Source organism: Acanthopagrus latus, chromosome 17 (genome assembly GCF_904848185.1).
Source record: "Acanthopagrus latus isolate v.2019 chromosome 17, fAcaLat1.1, whole genome shotgun sequence".
NCBI lineage: Eukaryota > Metazoa > Chordata > Actinopteri > Spariformes > Sparidae > Acanthopagrus > Acanthopagrus latus.
Genome location: NC_051055.1, coordinates 22,922,082 through 22,935,454, shown reverse-complemented (window position 1 = coordinate 22,935,454; position 13,373 = coordinate 22,922,082). Strand labels below are relative to the sequence as shown.

At 42.8% G+C, this 13,373-nt stretch overlaps 1 protein-coding gene across 1 annotated transcript in view; it reads right to left on the bottom strand.

The window, feature by feature from the left end:
* LOC119006275 (glutamate receptor ionotropic, kainate 3) overlaps positions 1–13,373 on the bottom strand; it is a 108,005-nt gene that overhangs the window by 26,632 nt on the left and 68,000 nt on the right. The window contains exons 6-9 of the mRNA XM_037074801.1: positions 12,528–12,698; positions 10,886–11,029; positions 5,776–5,883; positions 3,209–3,322 (exon numbers count right to left, since the gene is read on the bottom strand). Of these exons, the coding sequence (XP_036930696.1) occupies positions 3,209–3,322; positions 5,776–5,883; positions 10,886–11,029; positions 12,528–12,698 (537 nt within the window). The remainder of the gene's footprint in view (positions 1–3,208; positions 3,323–5,775; positions 5,884–10,885; positions 11,030–12,527; positions 12,699–13,373) is intronic.

The window sequence follows — 13,373 nt, the reverse complement described above, 5'->3', positions numbered from 1 at the left end:
TTTACTCCCTCAGGAAGTAGTTTATCATGGAGCGGAGGTGGCGGGGGTGGAGGCGGGGCCAACGGTAATTCAACATCATGCGCCTGTTGGCATGTGGATGCGGTAATGACGGCTGTTGAGCTGCCCGTGAAGAAAAAGTGTAAACCAAACTAACAATCAAGCAGGGTGTAATTTATTCAGTAAACTCCCAACAAAATAAAAGCACACAGTTAACGATCAACATCTTTGATCGTCTGCACTCGAACACATAAAAAAAAGAGAAGAAAAGCCACTCGGACATTACAATTTAAGACGGCCTCTTAAATAAATAATAAGTTATGAATACTTGATGACAATGCATTTAGGGAGCGGGCGCATCATCGCCACAAACTTCGCCAAAGTTGTCCAATTAACTTGATCAAAAAGTTTTGCATGTTAAGGAGAAAAAAAAAAGCCATTACCATCTGTTTCTAGCCCTTCCGATTCTCGCTATTCCCCAAGGTTTGGACTCAAATCAAAGTGTTTTGTACCAGCTCTACCCTCGCAGTCGCAGCATGGGCGTGCATAACAGAAAGGAGGGAGGGAGGTGGGCTTGCGCAGAGAGACATCACAGGCAATGGAGTGCAAACAATTAATGTAAGTGGGAAAACACATTAAGTGCCTTAATCTCCTCGACAAAGTTATCACTATAAAGCTGTCAGACGTCTTGTTCATGCATCACCGGAATCAGTTTGATGCAATGTCATTACACTAAGAGGCGGGATTGATATTAAAGTTTGAAAACTGTCTTCGGCAATTTGAGAGTCGCCGGTTTTATCATCCCAAACTAATGATTCCGAACGGAAAAAGCAAAACGAGTCAGAAATTATTCAAAGGCGTAAAAAAAGATTCCCCCCCCCGGAAAAAAATTTAAAAAAAAAGTTCTTTTGGAGATGAGAAAACACTTGAAGTACTCGGTGAGAAACACATCCGCATTCATACCACTCTGGCTACATCATGAGAATCAGCAGATACTGACACTTCACCAGTGCAGCGGTTCAACATCTCACCACTTAAATCTTTTTTTTTTCTTTTTTTTCCCCACTTCTGCTCTTTGAGACAGAATTAACATAGATGGTGCCTGATAGGCATTAATTACATCTCGCCTTGACCTCACTTGTCATAATTATAGCGTTGTGGTCCAATATTGTCGTAATGATAGTGCTTATCGTCGCAGCTTGTGTATCTGTCCTGAAAAGGTGCGCCGTGTCAGCATCCTCCTCGATGGCTCCACAAAGACATCCAAACATCCAGTGACAGTGTTAAGTACATAGAGCTGCGGGATCCGGGCTGCAGCGTGGAGCTGAGGGGAGGGAACGCCTCGTTCTCTCTATCTGCACATGTAATTAATGCATTCTCAGGAATAGTTCATTGTGCTTAACTGTCTCCTCCTTTATTTATTTTTTGCCACAGGCTTTTTTCACTTAAGCATGATCGGGATGTTAAAGTCCCATCTGAACCATTGGTAACTGAGCGCCTGCTCTCAGATCTCCTACCCTCCAGCGTCGCAGTAAGGTTACCATGCTTCCTGTTCATGCACGTATATGCAGTTTCTGTCAATGGTTTGAAATCCTTGGTAACTTTTTCGAAACTAAACCAAACACTATCTAGGCTTCTCATTTCTAGCTGGTGTTTAACTGAAACCACAACTGTCTGTTTCTGAGACTAGCTTACTAGGTTAGGTGAGCTCATTAAGGTGGTTGAAAATGTCTTCCCCTGTGACTTCTAAGGTTTTATGATTTGTTTTTAACACCTGAACCCTGTAAAAGGGGTCGTAGATCCCCTTCACACACGTGTTAAGAGCTGCACTTTCTCTAAAATCTCTCCGGCATAGTTTTTGCAGAAAAAAAAGTATAATTACCACATTAAAATCCTTTGAATGGCACCTTCTCCCTTGTTAAAAAAAACTTCTAGGAAACATGAATATGCAAATATTTTCACACATTTAATTGTTGGACACAACATGTCTCCAACCGTACTGTAAACTCCCTCTCAGTGTATGTGCGCTGAAGGCTTCAATTTTCCACTTCACACTCGTGTATGGTACATGTTGGACTGCCATTGGCCTCCAAACCATTTGTGATGTCACAAAATCGTGCTCGTAGGCCCGCCTCTTAAATCAGCTTTCCGCTTTCCAGCATTCTGCAACGCATGAACGTCACACTCTGCCCATACATCATTACACACAGTAAGGCTCAGACATTCAACTGTAGAAACACGAAAAGATTGTTTTGACCAAAGAGCGGTTTGAATATACACAAGATGGCTACATGTACGACTGTGCCAGAGGACAGAGGCAAAAGCCGACTGCACTGTTTTTGTTCCGCAGAGCTAGTTGGCATGAGAATGAGGGAAAATGTAACATCAGACTCTTATTTTATTCTGACAGTGGTTGTTATGCATACATGTTGAGAGTTTTGCTTTTTTGCTTTATTCTTCATGTTCTCAAACACACTGAACGTCTCATTTGCGTTTCCCTTTTAAGATTACAATAAGAAAAAAAAGAGGCTTTGAGGATGAGGAGCAAGCTATGATTTAAAAACTAGCTCTGGTTGTTGAGTGTAAACCTCCCCTAATGCAAGGAAAGAGCGAGGCGGAAGAACAAATATTAGCCTATTTGTGGGGGGGGGGTGGGGGGGGGGGTGGAGGTATATGTACGCTAGCTAGCCAGATGTGTTCATTATTTTCGACATCTTGCCTGAGTGCAGATAAAAAGCACTATTTTTCTCCCATTTTTGCTCTGGTGTTTTCGGTTTAGAAAGACACAAAAAAGAAGAATCATCCATCCAGACCATCCAAACTTTTTCTTTATGTATATGCATCATTCAAACGACAGCACAGTGCGCACCAACGTGTGGGGAAATCCGAAGGTTGACAGGCCCTGCTGTGCCGAGTTTGCTGAGCTAACTGCATCATAACACAGTATCTAATGTGAAATCTATGCTGTGTTTATATTTAGCAAATATCTTACATCTCAGTCTCGGAGAAGAGAAATGTAAACTGAGCGCACCGTCTGCCTAATGCTGCAATAACTTCGGAATATAACATGCCCCATGCTCTTTCCCCTGCAACCAATATCACTTTAGGAGAGAGCTGTTCTTGCAAGAGCTTGATTTTTCCAGTGTATCATCTGGAAGGGAAAGAGAGGAGACATGAAGGGCAGGACATTTTTTCTACGCATTTGACCTACCAGGATGGTGGAGATGACGAGGGAGCGGTTAGCCAGGGAGTCGGTGATGTTCATCCCTTTTCGCTTCGGCACTTCAGTGATGTTGAGACCTCCTGACGCACTCCACTTCCCCACCTGCGGAAGATGGAGAGAAAAAATAAAAAGCATGTAGCTAAGTGTTCTGCGTTTGTTGGGTGAGCTGTGACCCCCCGCGGCCTCCCCCGCCAACCAGTCTCCCACATTAGTGCCAGGTTGAACACATCTCCTGCAGCATTAGATGATTGGCTCGGTCACCTTTGCATCAGCGGGCCAGGGTGTTTCGGAAAGCACGGGCGGGGTTGGGTTTGGGGGCGAAATCAGGCAGGACGGACGAATCAACGAAAATTGAATTGTTTGATGAAATGTGTGTTAAAAACGGCAGAATTAGTCTGACTCTGGAAAATATAGATTTAAAGACAAAAAGATTTAAAATAACGGCATCGCCTGCCCTCCACTTCAAACTGAGTTACGCCCACAAACGATCAAAACAGAATAATGTTGAAATCTTTTTATGTGTATGAATAGTCGCATACTGTCAATAACAATGAGTTTCTTACGTGTGTGCATGTGTGTGGATCCACATGAAAAAGAAATACGGGGGCTAAAGCAAACAGAACATTATTATTAAAAAAAAAAAAAAAAAAAAAAAAAACAGCAAATATTGCAAACAGGTTACAGTTAATCTGAATGAAGGTGCAGCGATGGGTTGCCGGTCGGATTACGCTGTGAAAGTAATTTTGCGCCGCAGTCTCGGTGAGATAAGCCAAGAGATTTGAACAAATAAAAGCAGTTATACATGCGAGAAGCCCTCGGGCAGAGAAGCTCTGCATATTGTAGAGACACAGTCTGGAACATATCATTAGCACAAATAGTCCTGTGGCTGTCGGTAGCAATCTCTGTTTGCAAGTCGTTCCCTCCGCCGAAGAAGCCCTCCTCCCCTGCTCATCCCTCCTGCCTTCTCTATTACAGCAGACACAGCTTTTAATATTCGCCGGGGTTTTGTGCTTGAGGTGGATCCATTTAAAGACACACAGCTCCCCCCCCCACCACCACACACACACACACACACACACACACAAAAGAGCATGAACAACTTCTGCTAATGTCCTCTCTGCCTAATCCAGAGAGAGGCATATGCTCTAATTTGAAAAGCATATTAGTTACAGCTTGTCACACAACCAAAGAGGACTCCAGGAGAGAGATTTAAAAATATCTGTGAATGCTTTCCCGCTTTGCGAAAATTCTTTTCTAATTGTGCCCCAATTACAATTAGCTCCATTCATTAAACATGATTAGCCAAAAAAAAAAAAAAAAAAGAGGCTCGATTCGAAAAGTTATTCACTCATGCAACCACACGGAGAGTGTTACGTGCATCCCCCCCAAACCCGCCATCCCACACCCCTCCCGAGCATGACGACGTTGAGTGAAAGTGGCACTCTGAGAGAAACCTGCTCGCAATTCCGGCGACTTGGGCTAATATTCAATTACAGTGGATTAGTTGAGAAAAGTCCACATCTTAAACGGCTCAAACTGTTAAAGCCGATTCCACGGATATACAAGAAAAGAGGAAGAAAAAAAAAAAAAAGAAGGAAAAAAATCCAGCAATCCGGATCAACGTTAACATGCTCGAGCGTAGGATTTGCCAGAGACACAATGAGAAGATGCTAATATGGCATCAAATGCTTTTTTGGAAGACGACTGCGCTTCAACTTAATTGACCGCACGCAGGACAAGACGCCGGCGAGGAGAAAAAAGGGGGGGGGAGAAGAAGACGAATCATTTCAACGCAGCGGTATTACAAGCTTCCTTCTTGAACAGAAGGGTTACAAGCTGAAAAGCCCCTGCTATTATATGATGTTGAGCCTTTAGGGAGTACTTGAGGAAGTCATAATGGGACTTATCCCTATTTGATGTATTCATAATGTATAAAAGCCCTCTAGTAGAGAAAAGCTGTTATAGTCCAGAGGGTACTTTGCCTTCCAGTGTAATAAAATAAGTTCTACATTACAAACCTTTTAGTTCCTTTTTTTCTCTCTCTCCCTCCTTTTTTTCTAAAACATGTTTATACAGCTCATTACCACCAAACAGCATTTTGGGCATCACCTCAAATTATCATTAAGAGAGGCTGCAATTAACACCCTAATGTGTACCCTAATCCAATTTGCTTTATGATCCACTAACTTATGCTTATGTTGAAACAGCCAATTTGCTTCCTTGTTAGGAGGTAAATGACACTGTCAGATTTGCATTATCCGTTCCACATCCAGAGCCGAATCTGAAACTTCATCTCTGAAATCAATATCCCATTAAATATATATATATATATATATATATATATATATATATATATATATATATATATATATATATATATATATATATATATATATATATATATATATATATATTTTTTTTTTTTTTTTTTTTTTTGTAGGGCATAGTCACCAGAGTGGTTGTACCTTTTTGCATTTGCATTTTGTTCTTTATTTATTTTTTTTTTTACTTTTATTCCATCTCAGTGATGAACACCTTGAAAACAAAGAGGTTACCTTTTCAAGTCCGTCCTCCTTCAGACTGATGATGTCCAGGTCGAAGTCCGTGCGTAGACCAGTTGTCTTGTTGAATGACAGTCTCCCCGTCAATCCATCCCAGTGGGACTGAAAGAAAGGCAGTACATCTGCATTGTATACTCACATTTAAACACATCCATAGAGTTTGTTTTACATAACCACGTACGAGTCTATGCCCCGGTCCAGTCTAATGCAATCAAGACAAAATATTCTCTTTTTGGGGACATATAATGCCTTATTAGTGTAGTTTACATTGCATTAATGTTGTACACAATATTTTGTCTCCTCCATCAACTTTTGCATAAAAAAAACATAAAATATGACAACAATAATGAACAAACAAGCTTGTAGAAATGACTGAAATGGCAACAACGATCCACGTACACGTACCACAGACTAAGTACGACACCCTCCATCTTTCACTGAGAGTAAACTCACACCCACACGCTTCCCCAAGTACAAACACAAACCATACAAGCTGCATTTCCTTTTCTTAATTACGTTTTACATCTCGACACCTCCAACACGTTCTCCCTCCAGACCGCGGTGTTAATTAACAACCGTCGCCTTTTGCTTGATTCCCCACGAGGGGGGAAAAACACACAACTGCCCCCTATTACGATTCCCTGATACCGGCCACCACGTGTTCACAGGCAAAACAAACGGCTGCTTCTGCTGCTTTCATGTTCCACCCTCAGATGAGGATAGTCACCCTTCAGCACTCGCATTGCTTTAAGTCTTACATTGCCCTTGTATGATTTAGGTGACTCTTGGCTTGTGCGTGATATGGCACGCTCAGCCATCATGGGGGGGAATCCTTTTTCGAAAACGCCGTGCCAATATTTATGTAATTTATTTGCTCTTTTGTCTCTTGCCATCTTCGTGCCAAAACAGATTTTCTAATTGTCTATCGGTGTCACTTTGATTCAGCCCCAGCCCGAGTCTTGTTACAATAGAGTAATCAATCCTCGTGCGTCAAGTTGCAGGGCTTCTACTGATATTCAAAACCGAGACAGCCCCACAGGCTGTAGCTCTCACCTGTCCTTCCCCGTGGCTTGCCAGAACTTGCTGTGAGAAGATCGAAGCTTCAAGGTGAAATTTGTGGCTCTCGCCTTTTCAGAAACCCCCTCCCCCCACTCCCACCCACCACACCTCATCCCATCTGGCCTCTTGCCGCCGAGGTGGGTGGCATGTTCGAACAGCTCTAATTCAGAGAGTGACATAAATGCCTCAGCCACGTCACACTCAAAGGGCCAGTTCGACCTTCAGAGCATGTCACACGCCTGTCTTCCTCAAGAGAGTGTAAATCAGGCCTGAGTAAGTGTTTTTATAACCGAACACTTCAGTGTGTTTGGGTAAGGACAATGTAAGAATAATTCATTGGCTTTTAGTCACGATCCCTGCAGGTCACTTACATAGCTGCTGCTTGTTCAGACAGATAACTATGTATCACACACACGCGCGCACAAGTCATTGTTTGTCGTGCATTGTAATGGTATGGGCCTTTGTGTTATTGTGTTTGCACATTTGGCAGACGAGCACACATTGTCGCTTCAACTCAGACACAAACAGTAGCATTCACGGATGTTCTGCCAATTGGAGATGGTTAGCTCGGAATATAATACGTAACATTAGATTTGGGAGCACACTTCACACAGTGGATTCTTGGTTCTGTAAGAAGGCTTGTAAACAGTCACACTAAGTGTAAAAGTAGATGAATTTTGTTTTCTCAGCCAAGGTGAAACCTTTTGTTTTTTCGAGCGCAGCACTCAAACTTACAATGCTCTAATGAGTCATTATAAACTGAAGGTGACACTTTCTAACCCCTAGTTCTATAATTATACTAGGCAGAGTACTTTCACAGCTATCTATACCTGAGGCTTGACCGCTCCTTTTTGCCAAACCACATACTGAAAACAGGATTACATGTGCTTTCAATCTTTCTACTCCCACCGCTGACCCTCTTTCCTTGTTTACTAAAACTTTGGAAACTAAAGCAGCAGGGATGGTTTGTTAAGCCCCGTTCACACTGAGCAAAAAAAACCCCACAAACACCCGCTTACATCTGGCTTTTGTCTTCAAGGCAACATTATGTAACTTTTTTTACCTTAAAATAAACAGTTTCAAAATCATTTCCATGGTACACTGACATGTGATGTGGTGAATCATGTTTCTGTCAGTCCCAGTGTCTTTCCCCAGTCGCTTGTGCTGCAATTTTGTAGCCTGGGTGGGCGGGTAGGATCTCCCGGGAGAAGTGCATGATGTTTTATGGCACTAAGTCACACACCACCAGCTATCTCGGTGAAACTGAATCATATTTTATGGAGAAAATGTTTGTTGGTTTTCCCTGTTGTGTCCCCTGGCTGCTCTGCCTCAACTCCCTGTGATTTACAGAGTTTCCTGATATACTAAGATAGCTTTACATGTCGTTGCAATTAGCTATTTAGCTCATCTGATATTACAAGTAGCACCCAAACATCGTTTAGTCTGAGCTGAGTTTGAAATAGAGACTGAAGTGAAAGTAATCATTGTCGCATTGTCAGAGGTCTCTGCGTTCGTCTGTCTAAGAGGCTTCATGAGGGGCAGTGCATGATAACTGTACCACGTGCTCTGATGCTGACAAAACTCAGGTAAAGTGATTTTAACAGAGATGCGCAAGATATACAACTGTAGATGGTGGTGGGTGAAGTTGGGATCGCCTCTCTGGCCTTAGTGCACAGCTCTGAAAACACTACGGCCTCGTCTTTAATCCTGCCGGGTCCCTAAATAGTGCAGTGCACGTTCCTCCAGAAAGTCCTGAACACACATCGACTATCATCCTCGCTAAGCAGCGGGAGGAGGGAAACCAGGAGACTTTAAAACATCTATCCTACCCCGCCTATCTTTGCAGCTTAAGAAAAAAATGGTTAGTCTCCTCCTAATCACAGAAGTGAGTTGAGGATTTAGGCTATGCTGATTCTAGTCGGTGTGAGATCAGGCTTTGCTCTCTCTCAAGGACGATGCCTGCTGGTGAAGAAAACCTTTGGTGGAGCCACAAGCGGTGGCCATTTCAAGCCTCCCACTCACCCACACTTTACATCAAAGCAGACGCTTTAGGGGAAACAAAAGGTTGTACTTTTTTCTGCTTTTGCGCCAAGATTCTGCCCGTGCTTACTGCTGAACTGATCTGAAAGCCAGATCATCAGTTACCCCATACTTAGCTCACAACATCCTTGTACCCAAAACTGGATGGGGGAATTGCCACTGATATTATAACATGAGTTCCGTCACCCTGGATTTTTTTCAGTCCGGTGGTTGGACCACATGTGAAGCCACAAACTCGTGAGGTCAACAGGGGGCTATGCACTCTCTGCTCCCTTGCCTCTATGATTGGAGGTAAAGTACAGTGGAGGCAATGGCACAGTGAGACAAAAGGATTCTGCTTCTTTGTGCCAGCTGCAGCTGCACTGGCAGCCTTCTATGACTTTGGCTCTGGGGCCCAATCGTACTCTCTAGCATCTTTAACATCGTGATGGAGAGAGGGATGCTGTGGAATAGGGTTCCTTGATCGTTTCTGTTTTCATCTCATCCAGTCGTGGTTACTGGAGATCACCAATAAGTGATTCAATTAGCAGGGGGCGGCAGGAGTAGGAGAGGGAAATGAAGAGAGTAGAGTTTTTCTACTGGCACTCTTGGCTGCACCGAGTCAAACCAACGCAGCTGTGATTTGCTTTTCCATCACCAGTTGAACTGTGCCACGCCCAGTATGGACCATCATCCGAGTAGGTCAAAAGCACCCTTTTGGCATGGGTCAATGCCCCATTGATCTCATAAGAACAGTAATGTTGTGTTTTCAAAGTCAGAAAACAAACTTGAGGCAGCTGTAAGGGTTTTTAGAATAACCCAGTTTTGTTGAGCAGGCATTTGGAGAACAGAGATGCCGGCTGTAAGATCTATGGAAGAGAGACCGCTAACTGGTTTGTAATTAGATTAGAAAGATTTAAAAACCTCTTGTCACCCATGCTCTACACATGCAAGAGATCACTTTTTCAACACTTTACTTCTGATAATGCCTTAAAATTAATTTAAAATCCCCTTGATACCAGTGCAGAAAAAATATCAATTGTCGATCATCCCTTCAGTCCAATCCCTCTTTGCAAAGCCTACAGTGGACGGGTGAGTCGTGCTCAGGAGAACAACCCACTGTCTGTCTGACTGTCATCATTATAAAGAGGTATCATCACTGAAAAATAGGCCCAAACTGGCCAAAAGTCATGCTTAAACTAATCACAAATGCTGTCAGGATGCTTTACACTCAGGCACAAAAAGCACCAGCAGGGTTGGTCAACCATGGAGATGTATCCTTTGAACAGAGAACACTTTTGAACAGAAGTTGTCATCCATTTTGCTAATGAAAAGTGGATGAGGAGAGAGGTTTAGCTCTGCCCTTTTATATGGACGGCCCCCAGTAGCCATCATTGTGATTGCTCTGTGGGTATATGCAAATTTATTGGGCAGTTATCACAGATGAGGGATCCTGGTTGGAGGGCAAAGCCTGTGTAAAATACAGCAGATCCAGGAGGTTAATGTTTTAATTTCACAATAATGGGTGTGATTATAAGAGGGGCAAATAAAATGGAATTCCTGCACATTTTAAATACTTCTAAACCACACCCAGGACACAAACAAATTATTTTATCGTTTGAACAAATCAGGATACAAATAGTAGCATCTCTGCACACCCTTAATCTGCCACTTTCCACATCTTTGTTTGTGTATTCTGAGGTTCTGTCAGACTCTCATGTTAGATTAAGTAAGAGCCGATTACACTACTTGTGTTTTCAAAAGGTTACAGTACGTGCTTTCTGGAAAAATAGGTTATGAATACAGGGAATTTATAAAGCTGACAACAACGCTGCTTTGATGTGTCTATCAGGGCTCGGTTTGCTTTGTAGGTGGAAATGATTGATTTGCTGGGTAAATATCTAAGTCCCGAATGACTACACAGCACTCACTCCACTGCTGTTGTCACAGTCGCCCTTCAGTCAATGCGCTTCTAATATCAATAACACTTAAATGAAACAGCAACAGGCCAAAAGGTTCCCATCACCTCTTTGATGAAACTCATGAAGCGTCCTCCGAATCTCCAGGGTTTGTGGCGGTGGCACTGCAGCGAGTTCACCGTCATCTGCGGCGCGTGCTGGTATGACACGGACACAATGTGGACTGCATCATAGGTCAGAGCTGCATCTGTCTGGAATAAGGGGTGAACATTATTTCAGCTGATGTCTGTGGAAAGACATAAACAGTTTGCCCAACATCAATCTGACTGATATGGAAAGCTTTTGACAAAGCTTTTTTTTTTCCCCTCAGATCATCCCTTTGACACTTTCTTCAAGTTTGTAGACATTAAACAAGATCTTTTATGCTTTTTAGTTTTTTTTTCCCCTTTCTTCAGTGGTTTATATCAGCTTGTGTGCATGTTAAATATCTTGAAAGTTAAAAAGGCCAATGTCTGCACCCACCAAAGCTCCTCTCTGAGACAGAAAACACTCCACAAATGCCTCATCAGGCCTCTAATTCCGTGACATCTTGACATCACACAACGTCACCATGTTGCACATTTGCATGAATTTTTGCCCTGCAGTGAGTTTGGTACGTTAGAATTAACTTAGCTCAGCTGCCCTTATGTTAGCGGTATTATCATTTCAGACTATCAACATGTTTACTGACAAGCCTACTGTAGCTTCGCTGTGTGTAACAGTCTGAATTCTCCTCCAACAGCCTGAAGGCTATGAAACTCTTGCACTATCCCTGTCCCTAATGGGCTGTGCTGAGTTTGATGTCTGGATTGTGTGGGCCATCGGAGTAAGCCATAGTCTCTATCCTTGTCTTAGAAACATACTGAGTCAATCATGCATCATCCATTATAAACTGTCCATTTGAAAAAGATGGGCTGTAAAGGGATGCACCTGGTCAGAAAACGATGTTTAGGGGGGGACTGGCGCGTTGAGCGATAATTGGCACGAAATAAAGGGCTTAATGAAGCTATTATATCACCCCCACCTGTACTACTGAAGGCATAAACACCCACCAGAACAGAGCCAGGAATTGTTCTACCATTTGTCTCTACCATTCATTTTGGTTCATGGATATTATTTCTTGCCCTAGCTTCAGCTTTTTGCCTGGTTAATGGGTGTGAAGACTCTGGGCTCAGTGATGGCAGGTTGCCCTTTCTGAGTTCCACTCTATACCTGAATGGTTCACTTAGTTGTTAATGACATACCTTACGCGTTACCTTGACTGACTCCTGTCTTAATCGTTTCCTTAGAAAAGACTGGAACCACTCTGGAAGTAGTGCTACTGGAAGTGTGGCGCCAACGGAATACCACTTTTAAAATCTCTTAAAATATGCATCTTTTCCCTTTTAAACATTTAGTCAAACTGAAGCTGCACCTCTTAAATCTGTTTGCATACTTCCAATGCTATTTGTTTTATTCATACACGAGCCTGAACGAGTCGACTGCGTGCAAGAATGAGACGATGATGAAGTGGTCGCTGTGTGCAATACATAGATAAAAACAGCCGGGGTAATCTGGTTTGTCATGAGGTTCCTCTTTAGGGTTAAAACCATTTCTTACCACGGTATGATAGATAGCTAAGACGGAGAGATAGATAAATGCGGTCCCTTTTGTATTGACATTTTGATGACTGACTTTTGGATGGAACAACACAGAAGCAATAAAACATACCGTCATGATGCCCTCCAGCAGGCCTGAGTCAGGTTTAGGTGCTACCTGCCTTTCCATCGACCACTTCTCCACAATAGAAGCCACCTGGGGATTATCCACGTTGAGGATGCGGAAGCCGGTCATGTTGACACCACAGAAGCGATATGGCTCCAGGTCAATGGCCATCAGGTCCTTTAGAGAGACAAAAGTCATGAATGATGGATTTTTATTTAGTCTGCCGGCACTGAGCATCTTTGTTCTAAGTATTTTTTTCCCCCCAGATGCTCTCTCCTCACATGAAAAGTAAATGACGCAGCAGCTGATTAAAGAGGCACTATATTAAGACCAAAGAGAGTGAAAGGAAGGCGAAATACAGTAGTTTTCAATGTCAAATCAGGAGATTTAAGCATGGAGTCTGAAGCAGCGTCTGTGTGGTGAATTAAATCTGAAGGCTCCAGAGGCGGAGTCGCCCTTCTGCTGGCAAACCCTTTTATAACTGACGAATTGTTGTTGTCCTCGTACGTACATACAGTAACAGTGGCTTGTACTGCACAAACTACAAGCTTGAAAAATATTTTGTCTGACTTAGTTAGGTGAGCAAATCATTAAAGGTGAAGTCTTTATTTGTGTATACACTGTAATGATTGTTCGTAGCTCAGAGAAATTAAAGACAGGACCAATATTGCCAATTCTATCGGATCATATTAATATTGCAACGCTTGCATTCCCATGGCAACTTCTGAGCAATAAGCAATTCAATTTGAGCTGCTGTAATTTCTGGGGCAGCCATTGTAGCTGAAGTGTGAAGTCACATGTTGACACATGTTGTGTCGGAATGGGCCACGGGGCTTGGAAAAGACATTTGGA